The sequence below is a fragment of the Aotus nancymaae genome, unplaced genomic scaffold (genome assembly GCF_030222135.1).
Source record: "Aotus nancymaae isolate 86718 unplaced genomic scaffold, 86718_ANA_hifiasm-v0.15.2.pri h1tg000016l, whole genome shotgun sequence".
In the NCBI taxonomy this organism is placed as follows: domain Eukaryota; kingdom Metazoa; phylum Chordata; class Mammalia; order Primates; family Aotidae; genus Aotus; species Aotus nancymaae.
The window spans coordinates 35,806,895-35,819,020 of NW_026988428.1; the positions used below are offsets into that span (position 1 = coordinate 35,806,895).

General features: G+C 45.6%; 1 protein-coding gene across 2 annotated transcripts in view; it reads left to right on the forward strand.

The window, feature by feature from the left end:
- The first annotated feature begins 2,182 nt into the window (after window positions 1-2,182).
- ACVR1B (activin A receptor type 1B) overlaps window positions 2,183-12,126 on the forward strand; it is a 41,487-nt gene continuing 31,543 nt past the window's right edge. Inside the window, exon 1 of one of the 2 annotated variants that reach the window (XM_012450240.3) lies at window positions 2,183-2,318. In XM_012450240.3, the coding sequence (XP_012305663.3) occupies window positions 2,228-2,318 (91 nt within the window). In that variant the 5' untranslated portion in view covers window positions 2,183-2,227. The remainder of the gene's footprint in view (window positions 2,319-12,126) is intronic. The other variant, XM_012450241.3, reaches the window with a different exon arrangement.

Here is a 12,126-nt window from a genome sequence, read left to right on the forward strand (position 1 = left end):
CCTTGATCCAATGACTGGTATCCTTATAAGAAGAGAGAAATTTGGACAGAGATGCAGACATAGAGGGAAGATAACCGTGTGAAGACATGGGGTTATGCTTCTGCAAACCGAACAACACCGAAGATTCTGGGAACCACCGGAAGCTAAAAGAGGCAAGGAAGGATTCTTCCCTAGAGCCTTCAGAGAGCGCATGGCCCTGCCAACACCATGGTTTCAGATTTCTAGCCTCCAGAACAGTGAGAGAATACATTTGTTATTTTAAGCTACCCAGTTTGGTAGTAGGAAACTTAACACAGTAACCTAGCACTGTGTGTACCACAGCTGGATGCATAGAGCATGGATTGGAGACCACTGAGATGGATGGGGTGGGGTGTGCCTATTTGAGGGCAATGAGGGAGAGCAGAGTAAGAGTTATTTGCTCATCCAGCTACATTGACCAACTTGTAGACAATGCCTCCCCATGACTTTATGTGTGTGACTGTGTGTACACTGTGTCTGGCGAATGTGTCTTCAGCTTTATTTTTTCTGGATATGACGATGGGAGTTCTTCAGGTTGGTTAAACTTAGAAGGTGAGAATTCAATTTAAGAAACCTTTCCCCCTACCTCCTGGCCGTCCTTTCCACCCGTAGAGCTCAGATGGTGAAACTGTGCTTAGAGAGGTTCAAACCTTGCCCAAGTTTTCACAGCTAGTTAGTAAGAAGCAGAATTCCAATCCAGAATTCTCTGATTGCAAAAATTTGGCCCTTTCCATGATACCAAGTTCTTTCTCAAGCCAAAGGAACTGAACTCCAAGGTGGGCAGATCACTTGAGGTCGGGAGTTGGAGACCAGCCTGAGCAACATGGAGAAACCTCGTCTCTACTAAAAATACAAAATTAGCTGTGTGTGGTGGTGCATGCCTGTAATCCCAGCTACTCTGGAGGCTGAGGCAAGAGAATCGCTTGAACCTGGGAAGCAAAGGCTGTGGTGAGCTGAGATCGCTCCATTGCACTCCAGCCTGAGCAACGAGTGAAGCTACATCTCAAAAAAAAAAAAAAGAAAAGAAACTGAACTCTTCAGAAAGATATGCAGTGATTTGTTTACTTTTTTAGTCATTTTTTTCTAGATTGGAAAATAACATTTATTTGAAAAATATTTAGAAATTATTGAAATGTTAAAAGAAAAAGTAAAAAAAAAAAACCGCTGGCAATAACTACTGTCTGTTACTATTGGGTAATATGCTTCCAGTCTTTTTTTCCTATAAATACATATTCTCAATACAATTTGAATAATACTGTAAACAGTTTTGCATTTTGCTTTTTTAATTTAACATTATCCCGCGAACATTTTCTCATGTCATTAGTTTTTGTAAACATGATTTCAAATTACTAAATAATGTTCCATCATATGGATGGGCCATAATTTAACATTTTCTATTGTTTGTCTACTTAGTTTCCACCTTTTTACGATGATAAATATGCAAGTTAACATTTTGCATAAACATCTGTCCTTTTATTATTTCTTGAAGACAGGGAATAATACTGAGTAAATGGATATGAATATTTTAAGGCATTTGAAGCATAATGCCAATTGTTTACCCAAAGGGTTCCACCTACCAGCCCAATCAGAATGTCTCACACGGCACCCTCACCCAGACTGAGCGTCATCAGTAAAGAGCCTTGCTATGTTCTGAAAAGGAACGTGCCGCGATTCCATCTCACAGGCTGCGGCGTCCAGAGGTTGGCACGGGGCAAGGCCAAAGGGAAACCAGTTAGGAGTCCGCTGCGATGATCCCAGGGGACGCGCCGGGAGGTTAAGCCTAGGCGCAGGAATGGAGGAACTGGAACACGCACGGGATTCGTAGAATATTCGACTGGGGAGGGGGATCGACGCTGATAATTCTGCAGCGGGGGGTGCAGGAGAGGGAGGAGACTGCACGTTCGGCTCCGGCGTCCTCCGCGCCGGGCTCCGCACCCATCCGCGAGGTTGGCCGAGGCGCGAGCCCCGCCCACTTCTTTAACAGGGACACTCCCCTTTAAGGCGGGCGCCCGCGCGCGCCCCGGCCCCGCCCTTCGGGGGCGCGCGCGGCGGCCGCGGCGCCGGCTCCGCCGGGAGCGCACGTGCCGGCGCCGGGCGGAGAAGAGGGAGGCGGGAGCCGGGCCGCGGGAGGAGGGGAGGCGCCGGAGGCGCGCGCGCGCGCGCTGGGCGCTGCTGGGCTGCGGCGGCGGCGACGGCAGCGGCGGTTACTATGGCGGAGTCGGCCGGAGCCTCCTCCTTCTTCCCCCTTGTTGTCCTCCTGCTCTCCGGCAGCGGCGGGTCCGGGCCCCGGGGGATCCAGGGTGAGTCCCGGGGCTGGGGGCGGGGGCCGGGATGGAGAGGGCTGGGGGAGGGCGAGGCCTCGAGCCGCGGCCGCTGGGCTACAGCGCGCCCCCTCCCCGCGCTCACAATATGGCTGGGCGGGGGGCGCGGAGGAGTCGGGGTGACCCCCAGTCAGCTTCCCCAACCTCTGAGGCGCGGCCGCCCGGCGGCGACGGAGCTCATTCTGGGCCCCTGGGGACCCGTGCCCTGCTCCAGGCGGAACTGGATTCGGGCAGCTCTCGGGGGTCGCGCTCCCAGCGCCCTCATGTTCCATAGAGGGGAGTCTGGGGTTCCAGCCCCAAGCTTTGGAGGTCCATGGTTTCTGCCCTTCGCTGTGTCCAGGGGCGGGGGGCTTTCGTCCCTCCCTCCAGATGCTCCTGGGGGGCATCCTTCTCCCGCCAAGATTGTGGGGTTCGGGCGGTGGGGTCTTTGCCTTTCCGAGGTATCCTGATGTTGAGAGCTCGCTCACCTCAGACTGTAGGGGAAGGGGTCTCTAACCTTTCCTTCAGGTCCTGCACTTGTGTTCTTACCTTCCCTCCCCTGCCTCCCTACTGTTCTGGGAAAGGGAGTCACATTTCCCCTTCACTCAATCCCTTGAGTTCAGTGGGGCAATCCCCCCCCCCAACCCCCGCCCTCCGGCACACATGCCCGTTGGAAGCTATTTGGAGGAAGTGGGACGAAGAGGCCCCTAAACCTTTTTGGAGCTTGGCTTTGGAATCCCTAACCCTATGGAACCGAGTTCCCCAAGGGTTGATCTCAATCTAGGTGTATTTGCCTTCCTCCTCGCCTCCCCCACCCTACCCCGGGGGGCCCATTCAGTTAATCACTTCGTGGATGGTTTCAGGTGAAATCCTAGAACCTGCCTCCAACCCCCCAAGATTATTTAAAGATCCCACCACTGGACTGTATCCCCGGCCCTTGGTCAGTACTTACTTACCTTCCTACACGATCCCTCTTCCCAGCCCGCCCACCCTTACACACCCCTTACCTTCCAATCCCCACCCTCCTCTCTGTGGAAGCGGGTACCTTTCTGCGGGACACTCTGCTGACTGTGTTGTTTATGAGGCTTTGGGGGACTGAGAAGAGCAGATGAAACCCTAAAATATTTCATTTAAGAGAGTCGTGGCGAATGTGTTTTGGCCTTGGGGTAGCAGATGAAGGTTATATTTGGCAGTTATATTGAAGCGATTATTGACCCACAGATGGATCTGGGAGAGAGGATCAGGACTGTATTCGCTCCTCATGTACAAAGCCTGCTGCTCTGACTTCTCAGCAGCCCCTAACCTTCCAGCAGTGGGAGATCAGGTGTGTTCTGTGGCTCTCCTCGCCACTAAAAATGATTATCAGGTGGGTTCAGTCGTCTTTCATAAACCAGACAGTCAAGAAAACACACCATATCACTTTGGAGTCTCAAAAACAAGTTCATTATCTCCGGCTTTGATATTTGTTCCCAGTGGTGGAGCCTGTGCAGCGGGGTCTTTGTTCACAGGCTAATGCTTCTCCTAAGCACCTCGTGTGTGTTCTCGGCCTCACTGCTCTGTGGCTTAGGTGTCTGTGCTGTGGGGTTTGAGAAACATGGTGAAGCTGTATGAACAGAACTTGACATTTGTGGTAAGATAATGATTTGCATGATTAAGGATGTTCGTAGGGCCTTATTAAGGGCCATGTTTTTGGAATGTGTACCATAATGTTCTCTACTGGGAGACTAAAAAAAAAAGGGAGATTGAACCTGTAGGTTTGCCATTTTATGTGTGTATGTATAAATTTTTAAATTCCTCACATAGGAATTTTTATCCTGCCCCTAATATATCCAGGATTTTTAACAGTCATTTCCCTGCTGATTTGATGTAGTGTTTGTGGGGCTTTTCTGGTTATAAGCCTAGTTAAGAATGTTTAACTGATAACCTAACTGGTTCTGAATGGGGCAGAGTTCATTTTTTTGTAACCTTCCTAAACTGGATGTTTGCGGGGGTTAAGGTGGCTGGGTGAAATAGGGAGTTGGTTTCTTTTTTTGGTAAATTGGAAATTAGGTTGTGTGTCCAGCAAACATTCTCCAGGGCCTTTAAACTTCTTGGCCAGACACTACAGTTTTTTCCGGGACACGTCTAGTTGCCAATAGTGCATGCTATGGAGACCACTGCTGCAAAAGGCTTAAAGTAAAACGTCAGTTCTGGGAAAATAGAGGCTGTGGGATAACAAGAATTTGATTTTTTTTTCCCCTCCCCTGCATTTCCTATATAGTACTCCCCTTCATCGGCTGGAGGAGTGACAGAGCCAGGCAGCTCTGATGCCTGATACTTGAACATGTTGTGAGGGCAGTAAGGGATAGGAGTTTCTATTCATTAATGAATTAACTGGGACTTAGTAAACGGCCAGTGATAAGGAAAATGAGTTTCAGTTAGAAATAGCATTCGTTTGATAGGTGTATATGTTTTAAGGCCTGGCTTTGGAATTTTCACTTTAGTATTTAAAAATGTAAAATTGAATTAGTAGCAAGAGAACATGACATTCATTTCTTAAGACAAAAGCAACAAGAAAGACATTTGACATTCTCATAGGAACATTTTGAAATTTTGTGAGCAGACTAAAAGTCTAATTTCAAGCCAAGCATTGTAGTTTTGTTGAGTGGACATGGACTGTGAGTACAGTGGAAGTGCAGTCTTGTAGAGGATCTCTGATTAGTTTTGTTTAAACAGCTCCTGGAACAGATGTGATAAAACATATTAAAATGGCTACTCTGGTTAAGGTTAGAGCCAGATAGAGGGAGGAGGCTGGTTTTCAGCCCTAGAACTTAGCTCCCTTACAAGTTGTCCTTGAACAAGTAACTTAACCTATCTGTGACTGCCTCAGTGTTCCCTCTGTAAAATAAGGAAATATTTTATGTCACTTTTATTGGGACATTTGTGAGACTGACTTACTGATAGCCAGTTGGCGGGGAGGTATTTTTAGACACGGTTTCTGACTTCAGTGAATAAGCAATGTTGAGTTACTTTTTTATCTTATGGAGCAGAAAAACATACTCTGTGATTGATAGATGTACAGCATATCACAGTGTGGTTAATTTTCTTTTGTGCTTTTTTGTAGACCCCTTTCAGATTTCCTCAAGTTAATTTCTGTCTCTGGCAGGCTCTTCCTCAACTAGGCAGCATACCTGTGCTAATCAAAGAGAGTCTGGAGGGAGTGACCTGCTTTAGGCTTTATTGGTTTGGCAACGTTTTAATTCTTACGCAACTCTGGGAATGTTTATGGCACTATGTAAATGTTACATAAGAACATGGAGGCTGAGAAGTGGCCGAATGGTGACTGTGAACACAGGAAGGTTAGACTGAGGACTTTATCCAAAAGGACCTTGGGAATCTGCAGTCAGTACAGGAAGAACCTGCACTTTATTTTCCTCTAAGAACCTTTTTAGATGATTATGTCTTTCAGGTGGACTGCTGTGTTATAAATAGGTTTATTCTCCACCGGTGAGCTAATTGTAACCTTGCTACCAAAATATGAATCAGTAAACGATGAGACGTGCTGCTTCTTCCAGCATGTCCTGTTGAAGCTGCTTGTTGCATTTTGGAACATGAGTTGAATTGGGTTGCAGTCTGTTCTCATAATAACTCAGGAGCACAGGGTGTTGAGGTGGAATGGAATTCTCAGTTCGTGGTGCTTTAGGTCATCTTTATTTTTGAAGGTTAAATTAGAATACTGAAGTGGCTCTTTATAAATTTGAAATCTTTATTGTTTACTGTTCCACTGCAGCCTGGAACTCCTGGGATCCAGCATACTCCTGTGTCAGCCTTCCAAGTGGCTAGGATCATGTACATGCCACCATACCTGGCTAATTTTAAAATTTTTTGTAGAGATGGGGTCTCACTTGTTGCCTAGGCTGGGCTCAAATGATCCTCCTGCCTTGGCCTCCCAAAGGACTAGGATTACAGGTATGAGCTACTATGCCTGGCTTTCTGTTTAAAGACACCTTATTTAATACATGTTGTTGGTTCATTAACGTTGAACTTTACTGACAACAGCAATATTAACTTATGCCTGAACCAAGCTTTTTTTTTTATTTTTTTGATATGGAATCTCGATCTGTTGCCAGGCTGGAGTGCAGTGGCGCGATCTTGGCTCACTGCAGCCTGTGCCTCCTGGGTTCAAGCGATTCTACTGCCTCAGCCTCCCAAGTAGCTGAGACCACAGGTGTGTGCCACCACATCAGCTAATATCTGTGTTTTTAGTAGAGACGGGGTTTCACCACGTTGGCCAGGATGGTCTTGATCTCTTGACCTCATGATTTGCCCACCTCGGCCTCCCAAAGTGCTGGGATTATAGGCGTGAGCCACCATGCCCAGCCTCCAAGCTTCTCTAACATGTATTTTCTCTGTGAGACATATCACTATCTTCTTGTGCCTACGAACACTAGACAGCACTTCAGCTCTGCTTGTGGGGACCATTTAAACAGTGAACTCATCAATGAAAAGCATGGCACTAAATATACTGCAGAAAGGATACTTGTTTACAGTATGCCAGCTGAGACAAGAAGGCAGGGTGTTGCCTTGTTTGACCTCAGCTGAGAACACATGTGGTGGGTGTTTTGAATGTTTCATTATTCTGTGCATGGCCAGCAGTGACCAGGAAAGTACCACAAATGTTGATATTGGGGTTACACATAAATTTGCACTAACTGTATTTTGTTAGATCTGTATACAAAAGTGGTAGAGATAAACCGGAATTTTAATACAGTTAAAAGTCCCATTTCCAGACTGCAAACTAAACATATGCATGGTGAGTATCTACCATGGTGATCTAGGGCAGTGGTCTCCAACCTTTTTGACATTGGGGACTGGTTTCGTGGAAGATAATTTTTCTGCAGGGGAAGTAGGGGAGATACGGTTTTGGGATTAAACTGTTCCACCTCAGATCATCAGGCACATCATGGCTGGGCATGGTGGCTCACACCTGTAATCCCAGCACTTTGGGAGGCAGAGATGGGCAGATCACCTGAGGTCAGGAGTTCGAGACCAACCTGGCCAACATGGTGAAATTCAGTCTCTGCTAATAATAAAAAATTAGCTGGGCATGGTGGCGCATACCTATAATCCCAGCTACTTGGGAGGCTGAGGCAGGAGAATTGCTGGAACCTGGGAAGTGGAGGTTGCAGTGAGCCAAGATTGCGCAGCTGTACTCCAGCCTGGGCGAGAGAGCGAGACTCTGTCTCAAAGGAAAACAAAAAAAAGATAGAAAATTAGCTGGGCATGGTGGTGCACACCTGTAATCCTCGCTACTCAGGAGGCTGAAGCAGTATAATCACTTGAACCTGGGATTGGGGTTGCAGTCAGCCGAGATCACGCCACTGAATCCAGCCTGGGAAACAGAGTAAGACTCTTCAAAAAAAAAAAAAAGATCAACAGGCACGTCAAGCATGTTAGATTCTCATGAGGTACACGCCAGGTAGGTGCCTCGCATGCGCGGTTCACAGGATTCGCACTCCTGTGAGAATCTAATGCTACCGCTGATGTGACCCGCCTACCACTTATCTCTTGCTGTGTGGCCTGGTTCCTAACAGGCCGTGGACCAGTACTGGTCTGTGACCCCAGGGGTTGGGGACCCCTGCTCCAAAGGTTCTCTTGACACGTTACGTATTTATTGAGAACCTGTCATATACTAGGCATTGTTACAGGGGTTAGGGATACAGGAGTAAACCAAAGGAGACACAGTTGCCTTCCCTCAGCTTGCTTCTGTCAGGTGAGGTGGACAATTAACAGAAGTATAAAATGTAAGGCAGCTGTGCCTACCACAGCCCACCTTCTGCTCCTCACTCCCCCAAGATTCCTCCGCTTGGGTGTACACACACCTGTTCCAGGTATTCAGTCAAACGCTAGTCTTTGTAGGTAGAATTAAGGTCTCAATCAGTTAACCTTTAGCCATCTAAAGGAGGTTATCATGGTGGGTCTGTCCTGATTGAACTAGCCCTTTCAAGCAGAGAGATTTCTCAGTTGATTGCACCAGAGGAAATCAGATGTTCCAGCTGGCTTGAAAGCAAGCAAACATCCATGTTGTGAACTGCCCATCCCAAAAGCCACATGGCAAGGAACGCAGGCGAATTCTAGTCTAGGAGCTGAGAGTTGTCCCCAGCTGACAGCTAGGAGGATGGGGACCTCAGTCCTTCATCTGCAAGGCAGTGGATCTTGCCAACAATCAGTAAGCTTGGAAGAGGACCCAATCCTGTATGAGAAGGCAGCCCTAGCTGGCACTCTTCATGCTGTGCCTGGACTTCTCACCTGTAGGAACTATGAAATGGTAAATGGGTGGTGGTTTAAAAAATGTATGCATTGGGTGGGGGTGAGTCAAATGGTGATGGTGAAAGAGAAGAGGGGAATAATGAGAAACACCCCAAAATAGGCATGAGTGTACTTGAGACCTGGTGCCCAGCCATGCCATCACTCACAAATAAAAATGAGTCCTTTGAGGCTGGGCATGGTGGCTCATGCTTGTAAGCCCAGCACTTTGGGATGCTGAGGTGGGTGGATCACCTGAAGTCAGGAGTTTGAGACCCTCCTGACCAACATGGAGAAACCCCATCTCTACTAAAAATACAAAATTAGCTGGGCATAGTGGTGCATGCCTGTAATACCAGCTACTTGGGAGGCTGAGGAAGGAGAATCACTTGAACTTGGGAGGCAGAGGTTGCAGCGAGCCTTGGTTGTGCCACTGCACTCAACAGTCTGGGCAACAAGAACAAAATTCATCCCCCTAAAAAAAGTCCTTTGACCACATGTGGCTTTCATCTGCCTATAACCTTTTCCTAGATATTTGTGAGTGAGTGGAGGGGAAAGGGGATTGTGGATGTTTTGGAAATAAGTTTTTTAGGTGCCTGGGATGTTTGAATTGAGAAATCTGGGAATTGAAATATTTTCTTGTTTTTTTTTTTGGTAGTAGAGGACTCACCTTGCCCCACATCCTCATATATTGTCTTAGTGTATGTTTGCATATACCTTTTATATTTGTAGAAGATAAGATGGAATTGTAATCAGTCAGTGTTCGTTTCTGATATCCAAGACATGCCTAGCACCAAGCTGAATGCTGAGAGGGATCCTGAGAGTCTGTCCTTGCCCTTTAGAAGTTTATACACGGCCGCCGGCCGCAGTGGCTCCTGCCTGTAATCCCAACACTTTGGGAGACTGGGGTGGGGGTGGGGGTGGGGGATTGCTTCAGCCAGGAGTTTGAGACTAGCCTGGGCAACATAGCAAGACCTTGTCTCTACAAAAAAATTTTAAAAATTAGACAGGCGGGGTGGCACATGCCTGTGGTCCCAGCTATTTAGAAGGCTGAGGTGGGAGGATAGCTTGAGCCCAGGAAATTGAGGCTACAGTGAGCCATGATTGCACCACTGCACTCCAGCCTGGGTGACAGAATGAGATCCTGTCTCAAAAACAACTTTATACACAAATGGACTTTTTTTCTGCTTGTTGGAACTACTACAGACTATGAGGAGTTCAGGTGACAGTTGTAATGAAAGCATCTGATTTGCTGAATGTTTACTGTATACTAAAGTACTATGCTAAGCGCTTGTATCATATCATTTACTCTATGCAGTTATTCTTTGAGGGGCTCTTATTCCCATTTTACAGATGAGAAAACTAGGGCATAGAGAAGTTAAGCAGTGGGTCCAAAGTCTATCCAAGTCCAAAACATGCTCTAAATACTGAACTTTGTGCTGTGAGTACTATAAAAGTGACCTTCTAACCAGGATCTCTGCCTTCAGCTTCCTATTTGTTTTCCATCCTACTGCTGGATTTAACTTTGGAAACGCACCCTGTCTGTCTGACCTAGAGGCTGTGTGGCTCCTAGGATCAACTTCAGACCCCTTAGCTTAGCATTGCGGTCAGTCTTCATCTGGCCTTAGACTTCCTTACTGTTCTTGTGTTTAGCTGGAACCTTGATATTGTTGCAGCTGTCAGTTTACTGTGAACCCAGTATAGCTAAGATTTTTCACAACCCTTTGCCTTCCCTTTTCCTTTTCTCTGGAATGCTTCTCCCCACTTCTCCTCCTAGCCAAACCCAGCGTCCTCCAGTGTGGGACCTCCGTTCTCTTGTGTTCTCCCAGTCAGTGATTCCATCCTCTCTACTATTCCCGTCAGTCTGTATTGTAGTGTGGAGTTGCACTGTTTATAGTTGTCTTCTCCTCCCACTCTCCATGTCCAAAGAGTTGGTTCGTGGAGCTGGCTTATTCATTATATGGCTTTGGCCTGACACAAAGCCTTGCATGTTTTAAGTACTTAATAAGTTTAATTGAATTCATTCATTTCTTTTCCATCCTTTCAGTAAAATCCTAGGTAAATAATTCCAATTCCGTTTTGCTCTAATTTTATTATATTCTTTGTATATACAGTATTTTAATCCTGCTCACTTAAAAAATGCTGCGAACATTTGTGAGTTGCTTGGAACATCATAATCTCTTTCTACCTCACCTCTTTCATCTGTTTATCCTACCGCCTACCCATTTTATTCCAGCCAAATGAACTTGATCTCTCAACCTCATTAGTTTTATTCTGAGTTTGGCTGATTTTTTTTTCCTGTTTCATTGTCCCAGTTGCCTGAAACAATCATTCGTATCCCTTTTCTAGTCAAAACTGTGACATACACTGTCTCCTCTCCATTCGTCCAGAGTATAATAAATAGGTCAGGAAGAAAATATCAAGGATAAATATCCTTCCCTGCTCTAATGACCAGAAGTATGTTTATTCAAACTCAACAAAACAGTGGTATTACATGTTCATCATAAACTGAAATCAAAGGAGAAATGCAATTTCCTGATCGTCTAAATATGACAGCTGAGTCTGCACACATAGGTCCCAGGAACATTGGACCTACCCCTTCATAATGATACTACTCATTTCTGTTTTACCTTGACATTCTCCTGGGGAGCAGGTGGGCCCTTGCTAGATGTTCAGGTATTTACAGTCAGCCATAAATTAAGTTGCAGTGACAGGTCTCCTTAGCATAAACATCAAACAGCTCTTTTGAGTGAGAACAAAGCTTTCATTCTCTAACCTGAGACTTAAGGTTGAACTTGTTTAAACAGCTCTCTAGGGTTGGGTTTGTCTCCAAGTAGAATGTCAGAAAGGCAGTTTGTAGAATGGATATAGTGTGGAGCTGGCTTTCCAAACACCTTTCTCTTATGCAAACCCCATTCCAAGACCTTTTCCCAGATTGGAATTAAATACCAAGCTTATCAAGTGTCTTATTGTTAAATCTGTGGTTCTCCCCACCCGCCACCATACAAATAGCTTCCTTTATTAAGTCAGTTATATTTTTTTTGTAAGTGCTTTTTACCAGTGTATTCTTTTTGCTTTTTCTATATACCACCATTGGCACATGTAAAATTTAACTTTATTTTAGGTCTTGGGTACTTGAAAGCTTTTTGTTTTAATGTATTTTTAAAATCTAATTTTGATGATTGTAAAAGGTGAAAATGTAACTTGGGTCTTTTTTTCTTTCAACCAATAGCATATGATTGCTTTACTGCTGCAAGATTTTTCTATTTAGGCTAGTTAGAACTTTGCTAGTTCAGTATCAGTTCCTACTTATTGCATTCCCACCCCAGAAGAAAGCCAAACATTGCCTCTATTTTGTGAACAGTTCAGTGCCAGACTTTTTTTAACCTGATTCAGGTTTTCATAAACATTTTGGCAGTTGTCTAGATCAGTAGCTATTAACAATTGTCTTTCTTTTTAGAACAGTGGAATTCTTAAAAATGAAAATGTAGAAATGTATATAAAGTGAGTAAAAGCTGAGCAA